The 13,415-nt window shown below is 34.4% G+C and overlaps 1 protein-coding gene across 3 annotated transcripts; it reads right to left on the reverse strand.

The window, feature by feature from the left end:
• Positions 1-4,400: 4,400 nt before the first annotated feature.
• On the reverse strand, positions 4,401-13,118 carry LOC126752538 (ubiquitin carboxyl-terminal hydrolase CYLD). Of its 3 annotated transcripts, XM_050463425.1 has the most exons (11): positions 12,837-13,015; positions 12,082-12,638; positions 10,746-11,760; positions 6,866-7,157; positions 6,625-6,794; positions 6,409-6,563; positions 6,129-6,347; positions 5,823-6,057; positions 5,148-5,289; positions 4,873-5,069; positions 4,401-4,814 (listed from the first exon to the last, which is right to left on the reverse strand). In XM_050463425.1, the coding sequence occupies exons 2-11, from the start codon at positions 12,592-12,594 to the stop codon at positions 4,621-4,623; spliced, it is 3,132 nt and encodes a 1,043-aa protein (XP_050319382.1). In that variant the 5' UTR covers positions 12,595-12,638; positions 12,837-13,015; the 3' UTR covers positions 4,401-4,620. The 3 variants fall into 3 exon arrangements, with proteins under 3 accessions (XP_050319382.1, XP_050319384.1, XP_050319383.1); XM_050463427.1 differs by lacking the exon at positions 12,082-12,638 and having other exon boundaries at positions 12,929-13,118; XM_050463426.1 differs by lacking the exon at positions 12,082-12,638 and having other exon boundaries at positions 12,837-13,014.
• Between the last annotated feature and the right edge of the window lie 297 nt (positions 13,119-13,415).

Genomic DNA, 13,415 nt, shown 5'->3' on the forward strand with positions numbered 1-13,415 from the left:
TCATGTGAAATCGCTTTTCTACGCAGATAAGCCCGAGGCGATTATAGGAAGAGAATATTCGACGAGTTATTGCTGACATTTGGACCTCTCGCCATATATTTATTCGATTAAACGTAAACTCTGTTAATCAAACCGGAAAGGAATCTTCATATGAGGTTCAATAGCCCTTCAAAGCGGAATTTAAACAAAGAGGCCTTCTAACAGTAATATCATACCCACAAATATTAATATCATGAACAGTGTGAGCTAAGTGGTTATTTTCAGAATAGCTATTCTTTGTCACAAGCCATTTGTACTTCCCCCAAATATGGCCTATGCACATCAAATTTCAAAAGTCAATTGCTCTCACCTTAGTAAAGCAAGTGTTACTCGCAGCCTCTCTCTGCTACAGCAAGCTTTTAAACATGTGTTTTCGGCATTAAATTTCAATGAATGTTACTCATACACACTAAATTACTCTTACTCTCTTGCGCTTTGCTTCTCATCTGATGGAGTTGCTCATTACCAGCACCGTAACTGGCGCCCATAGACTATGTGGCGCTAAACTGTTGTGTCCTTCAAGCACCAGCCATCACCAAACAACCAGCTAACCAGTTACATGTTGCTATAATCAAACGAGTAGGGAAACTCCCCACTTATCGTTAAGTGACTCTCCGTTGAGAATGCAGCAATTCGCTCTTTTGTGTTTATTTGTATAGATGAGATTGTTTACATTTCTGCTTTACATTGTGTCGCTTTTGTTGTTGTTGTGGGTGGTGTACAGTGCGTATGAGTAACATTATTTTAAGCGCCGCTTGTTCTTTCATTTTTATATGCGTGTGGAGGAGTTTCTTTCTTAACGTATTTTAATTTTTAAAACTTCAGCTAATAAATATAAGGATTTATGCTGATTTTCGTTTGCATTAAACCCGTTTACTAATAATTATTATATTATTAATTATCATGATACGTAATGTTGAGATACCAATAAGACAAAAACCGCTCGAAGTAATGAAAATATGGCTGCTGTTCAGGCAAGTGTTGCTGAAGGCCGCAATTTGTCGATTTCAAGAAGTTCTCAAGAATTTGGACTATCTCAAACTACAACGTGATGGAGTTTCAGAAAGGACTTGGGCTCGCATCCGTATAAAATTGTTCTCACTCAAGAACTGAAGCCATCTGACTACCGTAAAAGTCGTGAATTTGCTGATTTTGCCTTGAAACAAGTTGAAAACGATAACTATTTTTTTAAGAAAATCATATTCTCCGATGAGTCTCACTTTCATCTGAGTGATGGTGTAAATAAACAAAACTGTAGCTTCTGGTGCGAAGAAAATACACAAATTATTTATGAACAACCATTACATTCACCTAAATTGACAGTTTGGAGTGGTTTTCGATCTGGTGGAATCATCGGTCCGTACTGCTTTCGAAATGTTGCTGGCGACACCGTTACTGTCAATGAAGAGCGGTATAGAGCAATGATAACCAACTTTGCATAGACGCAATTGGAAGTTGATCTTGATAACACTTGGTTCCAACAAGAAGATCTTTGGAGATTCGATTTCAAGAAATTTTGACATTGAATGGCCTCGAAGAAGTTGTGATTTAACACCATTAGACTACTTCTTATGGGGTTAGTTGAAGTCATTGGTCTTTAACAATAAACCAGACCCGCTTCAAGCTTTAGAAGTCAATTATGAACGTGCTATTGTGGCATATAGTATGACTTAATTTAGTGAAAAAAATACTCGAAAATTTATTTCATCGAATTGGTGCCTGCAAAAGAAGTCGTTAAGGCCATTTGAATGATGTCATATTCAAAACTTAATTCTATCGATTGTACTTCACACTAAATAAAAGACATTTGAATTTCAATAACAATTAGTGCATTTTTCAATTACCTTCAGAAGGATTAAAATCAGATCTATTGGTCTATAGTCGCTCAAATAAAAGATGACTGCTTTGACCAGCTTCGGTATGAATACGACCCTCGCCGCTCTCCAACGGATAGATATACAATATAGTTGAGCCAAAAAAATCCTTCGTTTATTCTGATCAGGTAAGGTTCCAGCGCTGTTGTTACATTCTCCATCATGGCTGGAAGAATACAGTCCATACCAGGAGGTTTAAAAGGTTCGAGGCCGTTGATTGCCCAAAGTATTTTGTTCTCCATTATGATATTGGTGGGGACGTACTCTACGCTATCTCCTACAGGTTGGAGATTTATAACGTTCGTACAACCTGGAAATTGCGGTTTCACCAGATCTACCAGTGATTTGTCACTGCGAACAGAGCACTCTCTACATGTTTGTGTGGTAGCCTAAGAGTAGTCGGGTGGTTGGATAATAAGTTTCCAATCGCAGCTACCTCGATTGTGTTTTATAACTTCCCACAAAAGCTCTTCCATGACTCCTTCTTGGTTTTGCGAATTTAATTTTTTATTTTATATTCCCTCTAGCAGGACTCGACCGTCTGGTTCAATTGAAAAGTTCCGTAATACTACGCCTAAGTGATTCGAGCTCTATCTTCCATCAAGGTGGCCTCGTGCCGGGCGATGTAATACGCTTTTTTGAGAATGTTGGTGAGTATGATCTTAAGATCTCGTAGCTTGAAAAAAATTTCAGAAGGAGTTGGAGATTTGAGAGACAAGGAAACTTGTTTATATTCTTGAATTTAAAAGCAAAATATCCCTGTTTTTCTTCAAGCAAGTTCACACAGCCTACTCAATATCAGAAATTAATAGACAATCCATTCCTACATGATCACATTGCCTTACCTCGTGAATGCCAATGAGACAGAGTCCAGTTAGGACGCCTGTCATTGCGGTCATGTGTACCTTGCTAAAAGCTAGCAATTCAATGCACCTTTTACGTTCCACTCTGGGTCAGAAGACCTTGGTGATGAGATGATGACAAGTGATTTGTCCAGCGCTCGAATACGCGAAGACAAGGGAGCCCAATTTGGGTAAGGGTGCCTTTCCCTGCAAGCTCATCGATTTCACAATGTCCAACGTTTCCTCTGTGACCAGACACCCAGACAATATGGATGCTATTGCTAATGTGGTCATGCACTCCTTAACGAGCTTTGAACTTGCTGCTACCTTGTTGGATCCCACTTCTGTTTGAAAGACACTACAGTGATCTGGGAACTTGACACAATAGTTGATTGAGAGCTCACGGCAGAAGACTCTCCCACCAAACTTCCTTGACCTTGAGCTTCGATCCATCCGTGAGACAGCTCACTGCGCCACTTCTCCAGCGGCTCCATCCCTCACGCATATTTCTGCACTTCGGACTACGACAGGATGTCTCTTAATGTCTCCCATCCAACACCTGCATAGTGAGGCCCGTATGCTCCCAGTTAAGGAGCATAAAGAACTCCTTTCGAAGCAATTTCTGCTGGGGTACAGTCCTCCTAGGAGCATCAAGACGTTATTCCTGAACTACGTCGACGACATCAAACAACACGCCGACCAGACTTCGGACGCAACTAACTTCCGACAAGCACTGACAGCCATTCAAAGTGGAGCTATTAACACCTTCACCGACTTCCTCTCAGTGAATAGCGTACTTGGAATCAAACCACCACCCATTGCAGGGAGAGCTCGAGTTGCCGCGAGAAACGAGGGTCACTCCATTCTGGATACTGTGGCAGGTTCAACTGCTACTTATCCAGAATCGATCTTGCCATATCATATATACATATGTCCAAGGTGTAACGACTCCCCGCATGACACTAGCCACCTCTTTGCATGCCCTGCTAACCCAATACATCCGACATCCTTCTCCCTGTGGTCTTCTTCTTCTTCTTCTTAATTGGCGTAGACACCGCTTACGCGATTATAGCCGAGTTAACAACAGCGCGCCAGTCGTTTCTCCTTTTCGCTACGTGGCGCCAATTGGATATTCCAAGCGTAGCCAGGTCCTTCTCCACTTGGTCCTTCCAACGGAGTGGAGGTCTTCCTCTTCCTCTGCTTCCCCCGGCGGGTACAGCGTCGAATACTTTCAGAGCTGGAGTGTTTTCGTCCATTCGGACAACATGACCTAGCCAGCGTAGCCGCTGTCTTTTAATTCGCTGAACTATGTCAATGTCGTCGTATATCTCGTACAGCTCATCGTTCCATCGAATGCGACATTCGCCGTGGCCAACGCGCAAAGGACCATAAATCTTTCGCAGAACTTTTCTCTCGATCGCAACGTCGACATCATCGTCCAAGCCTCTGCACCATATAGCAGGACGGGAATTATGAGCGACTTATAGAGTTTGGCTTTTGTTCGTCGAGAGAGGACTTTACCCCGTGGAAACAGCGCGTTTCCTGGGCTTACTATCCTAACGGAGATTGATACCTGTTACAACAACAACAAAGACATTTAGTACGAAGTTTTTTTAACACCCAGAAGGAAACTTCGGAGAACCTATAAAATAGATATTTACTTCATTTTATTAATTTAACTTGTATGTATGAATATTGTTAAATATAAATTTTTGTTGTTGGTGTCATTTCATGCAAAACAATACATTATTAATATGATATATGCGCTTATGTAGGTATATCAAATATACTTATGTAAAGAAATAAAACTAAAATTTAGTTAAGTATGTACTTTTAAAGCTGTCTGTCTGATTGCACTCTCCTCGTTAGCGATACATCATCACATCTGTGCTCTGATACATGCACATGTAGGCATCACAGAAGAGTCGCTTCGCATGTTCCGGCAACATTTTGTCATTTGTCGATGTCTCATTGACAACGCGGGCGCCCTCCTCCGACAGCCACAGCGGCAAGTCGGGAACGGTGATCATTTCCGGTATATTGTAGCCATTTTTCTCGCCTGCAATTTGTCTTATATTTAGTCCCACATGCTTCAATATTAAATATATTACAGTTACCTTTACGATCAGCCATGGAATCGAAAAAACACCAAGGCGCATCTGGACCCGAACCGGCTTTTACGAAAGCGACATAATGTGAAGTTTCTATGCAGACAACAGCAAATAATTCCATATATAAACGCGGCACATTCATGTGATCGGCCATTATACGGAAATCTTGCGGCACAGACAATTTCTTTGGAGTATGATTTGTTCTAAAAACATAATGAGAAAACGATGGCGCAATGAGATAGACTGAAAATTATGTATGTTTGAGCAAAATTGTGAAATACCTGCGTGCATGCATATGTACAGTATCACAGCATTTGAGACAAAATGCTGTGCTCTCCAGGCCAACGCCACCTTGCAAAACACCATAGCAATCGCGGCACTCATACTCGGCTAACTTGCCACATACGGAGCATTGGCGGGGAGCTAGCGGAAGATAGCAATTAAGTTATACAATTAGCGTAGTGAAAACAACAAGAAAAAATTTAAAACACAAATAAGAAAATTTTTCATCAAAGAACTGAGCTTTCCTCGGTCACTTTGTATGACAGCTATATGCTATAGTGGGCCGATGCTAACAATTTGTTCGGAAGTGGTAGCATATCTTTGGACAATAAGCCATGCCAAATTTCGAGAAGATTACTTGTGAAGTTAAAAAGTTTTTAATTTAAGAACTTTACTTGGATCGGTCAGTTTATATGACAACTATATGCTACAGTGGTCCTATATCGGCGACTACGACAAATGAGCAGCTTCATGGCGTGAAAAAGACGTGTGGAAAATTTCAGAATGACAACGCAAAAACTCAGGAACTAATTCGCGTATACAGACAGACCTTCGGATATTGCTAAATCGACTCAGCTTGGTATGCCGATCAATTATATATATATACATCTATTTCTTTACGTCTAAAAATATATTATATAAATGCTATAAATGCCAGATATAGTCATACGTACAGTCCTCAATGATATCGGTGACATCCAGCAGCTGTGAGGGCAGAATCCTCGGATACATTTTGAAATTTTTGCCGAACCGCGGCATTTGTATAATCAAACATGACGGCACTTCCTTCAGTTTAATATCGGATGAATGAAAACTCTGCTCGAATAGTTGTTGTACTGTGGGGAAACACAAATGTTCATCCTTTTCCACGAACAGCTGATAGAAGTAGGCATCCTGACCCGAACTCAGCTAAAAAATTAAAGGAAAATTTTGAAATTTTTGTAAAAAATAAATAAAATTTAAATACTGCAAGTGGATACCTTCAAAAAGGGTTCTACACGCATTATTTGCGCCAACAAACTATTAAGAAATTCTTCTGGATCTTTCTCTTCACTGGTCAGACCACTAACGGAGCTAAGCTTGTCTAACAGCTGGCGTAATTTCATGACACGATCGGCGCGCACGAACACATTTTTACGCAGCGGATTAACGATCTCTTCGCGCAATACCTTTTGTACCTCCATATAGTTGGGAATATCCTAGAGGGCGTAAATAATAATTATTATAAGCACAACGGTGTTGAGCAATTTCAATATTTACATCAGCTTCTGGCGGTCGGAAAAGCAACGAATCGAAGACCGGCGTGAAAGTGAACATAGCAAATAATGTTGCGTCCAGATAACAGGAATTATGATGTCCTTGTATACCTTTAAACTTGCCACAATTTTCCTCCAGCTCCTCCAGACTTTTGATTTCTGTAAAATATTTTATACATATAGTGAGTTTTATTATAACTGGACATATTTTTAAACTCACTTAACGGTGCAACAGCGCCTGGCACCGACGGACACTCCACTTGTCCGAACATTTTGGAATCGGTCGGTATATTTGCAGCAGCCTTGCCATCCAACTCAATGAAGCGTCGATCCGTGCAACAACGATCAGAAGTGACAAAAAGTGCGCGACCGTCATGACATTTGAAATAACTGTGAAATTTTGCGTATAGCAAAAATTGTAAATATTTTATTGCATACAAATTTATTTTATGCTCCCCTACCGCACGCCTTTGTAAGTGCCATTTGTGGTCGGCAATGTACGATCGTCCTGATCCTCTTCCAGCTCCACACCAACCATTATTTGTTTTCGTCCCTGCGCTGTGCCAATCCAACGTATAACACCGTATAAGTTCTCTGACGCCTCTGGTATTGACACCTCTACCATGGAACCAACACCTAATGCGGTATCTGGTATATCTTGCAAGGGCGTATATTTTACCAAATCCACTTCGGCCGGCGTGTCGATATCAACCAAATTGTCATACACTGGCGAATCACGGGCATTAGCATATTCTGCAAAATCAAAAGTAGAAGTGGAAAAAGGCAAATAAACTTTTGAACTCTAATACTCTAAACTCTTACAGTAAGTTATAAATAAATCAACTTATAAAGAAATAGATCAACAACCTGGTGAGGCATTCGGTGTACAGTTGTATGGCACGCTTGGCCCAGACGCGAACAATTCCAATACAGTTAAGGGTATATTATTGTAAAGTGAAGTGTCACTGGGACTTAACGAACTGGTGCTTTGTGTTTCCATAATTAAATAATCAATTTAATAATAATAATTGTGAACTAGAACAAAAAAACAAGACCAAAATGTAAACACTGTCAACGAGCAGCAGTACTATTTATACCAAAACCGCACAAACATCTGAAAGGTGCCATCAAATGTTGTGCACTCTGTATTAGAATGGATATAAATATGTCAGAGCAGCGTGTAAAAAAGATTCGAAACTATTGGTATTCGGTTGAGTTGAAAGATTTGAAATGATCAGGAATAACCCAGTATTTTTACGGAATATAAATATATAAGAAATTTAAGTGCTTACATTAAAAAAATATTAATTAAAAGTATAAGTAAAAAAATAGAATATATTAAAAAATAAAATTATGTATAAAATAAATTAAATAAAAATATTAAAATATAATATTAATAATTAAATAAACTAAATTAAGAAATAAAATAATGAAATAAGATAAATTAAGAAATAAAATCAATTTATATTGTATATAAATATGCAAATAAAGAAAGTACAGAAATTACAGAAAGTATTAATACAAAATATAATAAATGAACTAAATTTTATTCCATACAGTGATGCAAATAATTCATTAAAATTCATTAAAATAACATTTGAATATTTTTTTTGTAATCACGAATATTTAAATACAATTATTTTATAAATTTCTAAGACAAAACGGATTAAAAATTTTTATTTATAATTGAAATAATATCTGATTTTTTTTTGCAATCATGAAAATCTTACATAAAATTAAATTATTATTAATATTATATACAAATAAATTTTTTATATTATTTTGTAGGTAATTAATTAAAATTAATATTTAAATTGTTAAGCCAAAATTAATAATTTAAATAACATTTGAGTTTATTTAGTTTTATTTTGTAGTACCGAAAATCTTAAATAAATTTTAAATTTCTAAACCTAAATAACAGATTAAAAAATTTAATATAATGGTTGAAACAAACCGTTATTTAGAAATTTAAAAATTAATTTTGATTAAGATAACAAAGTAAATAAAATGTAATTGATAACATTTGAATCAATTATTTTTTAAATATCTCAATAACGGTTTGAGACATTAATTTTTAATGCCAAATACTATACAGGATTGAAAAATAATAAACAAAAAACATTTGAAAATTCGAGTTGAAAACTACAAATGACATTCTAATTAATATTTTAAATAAAAATTCAAATTGAGATTTGAATCCCTCGTATCGGTTTGAAAAATACAAAATTATAATTTATTAATAAAAGAAACTTATCTAAAATTTCAATTTTTCGCTTTTATGTATATATTGGTTAAATTTTGAAAAACAAAACTTATTTTTAATAAAATATCAACTAGTTCACCACTTTTTGTCTTATTTAATTATAGTGTTTCAGTTAGAAATACATACATAGTTGTGTAAATCTTTCTTTATTTTAACCTCTTTTATTCCGGCTTTTAATTTGAAAAATAATTTTTTATTGTTGCTCCAAATTTTAAATAAAAAAATATTTTCTCAGTTTTTAATTCCTTTTGGGAATCTAATAATAAAAATGTAAATTAAAAATTAAATTTTCATTTTTTTAATCAGAAACAATTTCAACGAAAATTATATTTTACATTTTTAATCCCAAAATCAGATAATGCAGTTTTAAATTAAATATTTTGTCAGTTGTCAATACCGATTTCGGGATTAAAAATTGTAAAATAATTTTAAATTTTTACCTTAAAAGTGAGTAAGAAAAATTTAAATTAAGAGCTAAATTTTCAATTTTTAATAATTTAATAAAAAAAATAAATTTTGATTTTTATCAAAAATAATTGGATTGAAATTAAAATTGCTATTTTTTATCTCAAAAACTGAAAACTTAATTTTGAATCACACAATTAGAATTAAAAAATCTATGTATGTATATATGGTTTTGGTTAACTAAATAATTCACAAACCCGGTGTATGATGTCACAAAAATTTTTCTGAATTAATTACATATGTACATTATATGTACATACATTAAAAAAAAAAAAAAAAAAACAAGAAAAAAGTCAACTTCCGTTGCAGAAAAATAAGGAAATTGATTTAATAGTTCAGTTTGTATGGCAGCTATATGTATGCTATAGTGGTCCGATATCAGCGGCTCCGACAAATGACCAGCTGCTTTGGAAGAAAAAAACATGCTCAAAATTTCAGTTCGATATCTTAAAAACTGAAGGACTAGTTCGCGTATATACAGGCAGACAAACGGACGAAAGACAAATTTTTAATTTTTAAACCCAAACGTTGTGGATAAAAAATTAGAAATCTAATTTTACATGCCATCGGGATTAAAAAATAAATATCTAATGTTTAATCCAAAATTTTTTAATTAAAAAATTTGCAACCTTGAATGGATTAAATCATTTTGACCTTTTTTTTAATTTATTGAAAATTTTCGTTACATTTTATCAATTTTTTTCAATTTCTCTTTTTTTTAATCTACCAAAAACTAAATTTTGAAACAAGGGTGACCTAATAGGAAATATAGCCAAAAATAAAATATGTACATACATATGTAGCTAATAAAAAAATTGTTAGTTATATTTCGAACAAACTATAAAATAAACGAATTTTCTCTATGATTGAAACTAAAAAAAAAGCGATTGTGTTTGAATTACCTTAAATTGAAAATTTTCAATATATACATATGTATGTATGTAAAAAAATTTTAAGCCAAAAATATATTTAAATTAATAATCATAATAATTGTCACAAAATTTAATTATTATAGTATTAATTATTACACAATTATAATTCTGAATGTCCAATAAACATGAAAAAGTAAATATAGTTCAAAAATTGTTTGCCATTAGAATAATACTACATCACTAACCAGCTGGTTTGTGCTAAAAATAGCTTTTTGAAAACAGTTTCTAAATAGGTGTACATAAGTATATACATACATATGTATGTATGGAAACTACAAATGGTTTTGTTTAAAGGGCTGCGTGCATAAACGTCAATTAAACAAGAAAAAAAAACCAAAAGAATTAACTGTTTTAATTACGCATAAAAATAATTTAGTAAATAAATTGGTTTTTCGAAATTTAATTAATTCACTCGTCTATGGAGTTATTAAAGTGTTAATTTTATAAATTTTATCTTGCAGTTCAAACAGTGTTAATAGCTCTATGCTTTTTCGAAAGTTTATTGTACCTAAGAAGAATTCAATTGTCTTCTCGCACATAGATAGACATTAGAAGGAATTAGAATATATATATTTTTCTGTTTGTTATGTTTATACTTAAAAAAAAACAAGAAAGTAAATTATTGCATTGTTAAAAAAAAATCGTACAAAAATCAAACGCTTTACAATGCTAAATACTTACTATTTGTTCCGATGCTGTCGCTTGCCTGCTCACCGCCAATATAACCATCCATAGCAACATTGCCGGGAGTCTTAATGCCACCAAAGTGTGTCAGTGGATTTGGTGATTTATTACGTACACTCTTTATTTGCACTGAATCGATGTTAGCGTTAGCAGTTGTGTGCTGTTGTTTCGGCGGTTGCTTATTATTTAGTATACTAGCTGCGCCTCCCGCATTGATTGGCCAATTGCTACCCAATAATTCAGCCAAATCAACCTCTTGTTGCATTTTTTTGTCCACCACAATAACGTTCGACTCATTTTTCGTAGACTCACGTATATCGGCACGATCAATAACAATTATATCGCGATCTTCCATACTCATTAGATTTAATGGGTGCACCACAGTACCACTAGCGGCATCCTTACTATTACCAACATCTACACTGTTTGCTGGAGCAGCGGGCGGATGTCGGTGCTTTAATATTCCTACCGGTGCTGCTGTAGTTGCAGTTGATGTTGATGCTGTTGTACCACGTTGCCTTTCCAAGCTACGTTCATAATTTTCAATACTTTGCTTGTATTCATCACTTTCTAACGATATAATTTGATTACCGTTATCTAACTCATCCAAATTTTTCGGTTTATTACTGTCCCGCTCCATTTCGTGGTGTTGGCTGAAATCAAGCCCACCGTTTGGAACTAGTTTATTGTCTTCAGCAATTGGAGAACTTGGAATGTCATAAAATTGTGAAGTGGCTACCTTCTTTTTTGGTTTCTTTTGTCTGCGCAAAGAGTTTGTGTTGCTGCCGCCACCACCACCACCGTTCGCACAAGTCGATGGTACAATAGCAGTACGTACTTTGGTTAGAGTCTCTCCGATGATATTTTGCATAGAAAACTTTTTCTTAACCTCACTTGGTAGCTGCAATAGATTATCGGCTGTTGAGAATATGGATAGTGTCGGATCACATTGCATGTATTTTATTGAGTAAGGAATATCCTCGGACTGTGGTGAGAAGCCGCTGTCTAAGTGCTATAATAAAATATTATATTTTTATATGATAATATGCATAGTATAATCGTATCTCTTCCTATAAAATTTAATAATTAACTTATATTTAAACTAATACTTTTATAATGCACAGTCTTGGGATGTAGGTTTCTTTTTCTTCAATTGTATAAATTATATTTAAATATTCCTTGTTTTAGTTTATATTATGTAAAAAGATAAAGGTAGATATATAAAATCATAGCCCAAATGTACCATTAATAGAAATCAATATTATTACTAGCATATATGTAATTCCTTTCGTGTGTGTGAATTATCATACACAATCAAATTCACATTTCATACCAGCAACTCCAGACCGAAGATATAACCAACGGGATAAAGTTCAGCGACGTTGCCAATGTATCGTATGATGCAGTCGTAGAATGTCGATTTTTTTCCAAACGACGCACCGGAGACACGCACTAAATCATTCTTTTTCAAGTATATTATCCATTTACAATGTTCAACCTTCTTTACCAACTGTAATCGCCGTTCTGGTTCCATTATGGCAATTACATATGGCCACAACGCCTCACTCACTTTTAACAAATTTTCTTGTGGACATTCATAAAGATTTTCATATATCGGTTCCTGACGCACCAGGTCAAGAATTTGTACTGTACTAAATTTTCTGGAGCCTGCAACTTCTACTGGCGTTTGACTTTGATACATTTTTATGAGTGTTCCACCCACCATAGGAAATGTTTGTACTTCAGAAGGACGATCACAGGGCACTTCAGCAGAAATATGCATTCGCATCTCAGTTGTACGTGTTAGGATGGCAAATTTGGAGTAGATCGGAGGTTTTTGATCCATTGTTTTTAGTTTTAGTTACTTTCAATAAGTTAACTGGAGTACAACTAAAATTGAGACAAATTTTTTCAAATAAAAAATGAAAAGGAGAAAACGAAATCAGTTGAAAAATGAAGAAATAGTGGTTCGGGCAATTAGAAAGTGGAAAAAATGATATGAGCTGAATTATACGATTTTTATGAAAGCGGGGAATCACATATTAATTTAATTAAGTTCACCAACATCACTTTTATAAATTTACTCACTTCACTATATTCTACTGTCGTCAAGTTTGTTTTCCTCTTGTAAATTGCAAATATATACCGCTTTTTACATTACTTCAAATTGTTTTATTTACCTTATCATGGATTAAAGATAATAAAAACAGAAAATTCACGTCATTGATGAGTAAGGCCAATAAACAGCTGTTTTCAAGCAAGTGAACGCTATTTGTTTTTAAATAGAAGAGGTTGAATATACGTGTGTAAAGAATAAATATAACATGGTGAGCCCATGGAAGCTTTTCTAAATAAAAAGATGAAGTAAATATTTTATCACAATTATCGGATTGCAGAATATAAACAATTTACAACAAATATGAAAAATTGGGAAAATTTAGTTTGCCAAAATTACTGAATAAAAGATTTTAAATCCTGATTAATATAATGTTTTTTTAATATATAAAAACATTTTTTAAATAAAAAAAAAAACAAAAACGTAATTTTAATTCATTTTTACGTTTTATATTTTCTAATGATGATAGCTAGAATACATATATATTTTCATAGTGAAAAAGCTAAAATCGTAATATGCAGAATGATTGCATGTAAATGTAATTTCTCGAA

This window comes from Bactrocera neohumeralis, chromosome 3 (genome assembly GCF_024586455.1).
Source record: "Bactrocera neohumeralis isolate Rockhampton chromosome 3, APGP_CSIRO_Bneo_wtdbg2-racon-allhic-juicebox.fasta_v2, whole genome shotgun sequence".
In the NCBI taxonomy this organism is placed as follows: domain Eukaryota; kingdom Metazoa; phylum Arthropoda; class Insecta; order Diptera; family Tephritidae; genus Bactrocera; species Bactrocera neohumeralis.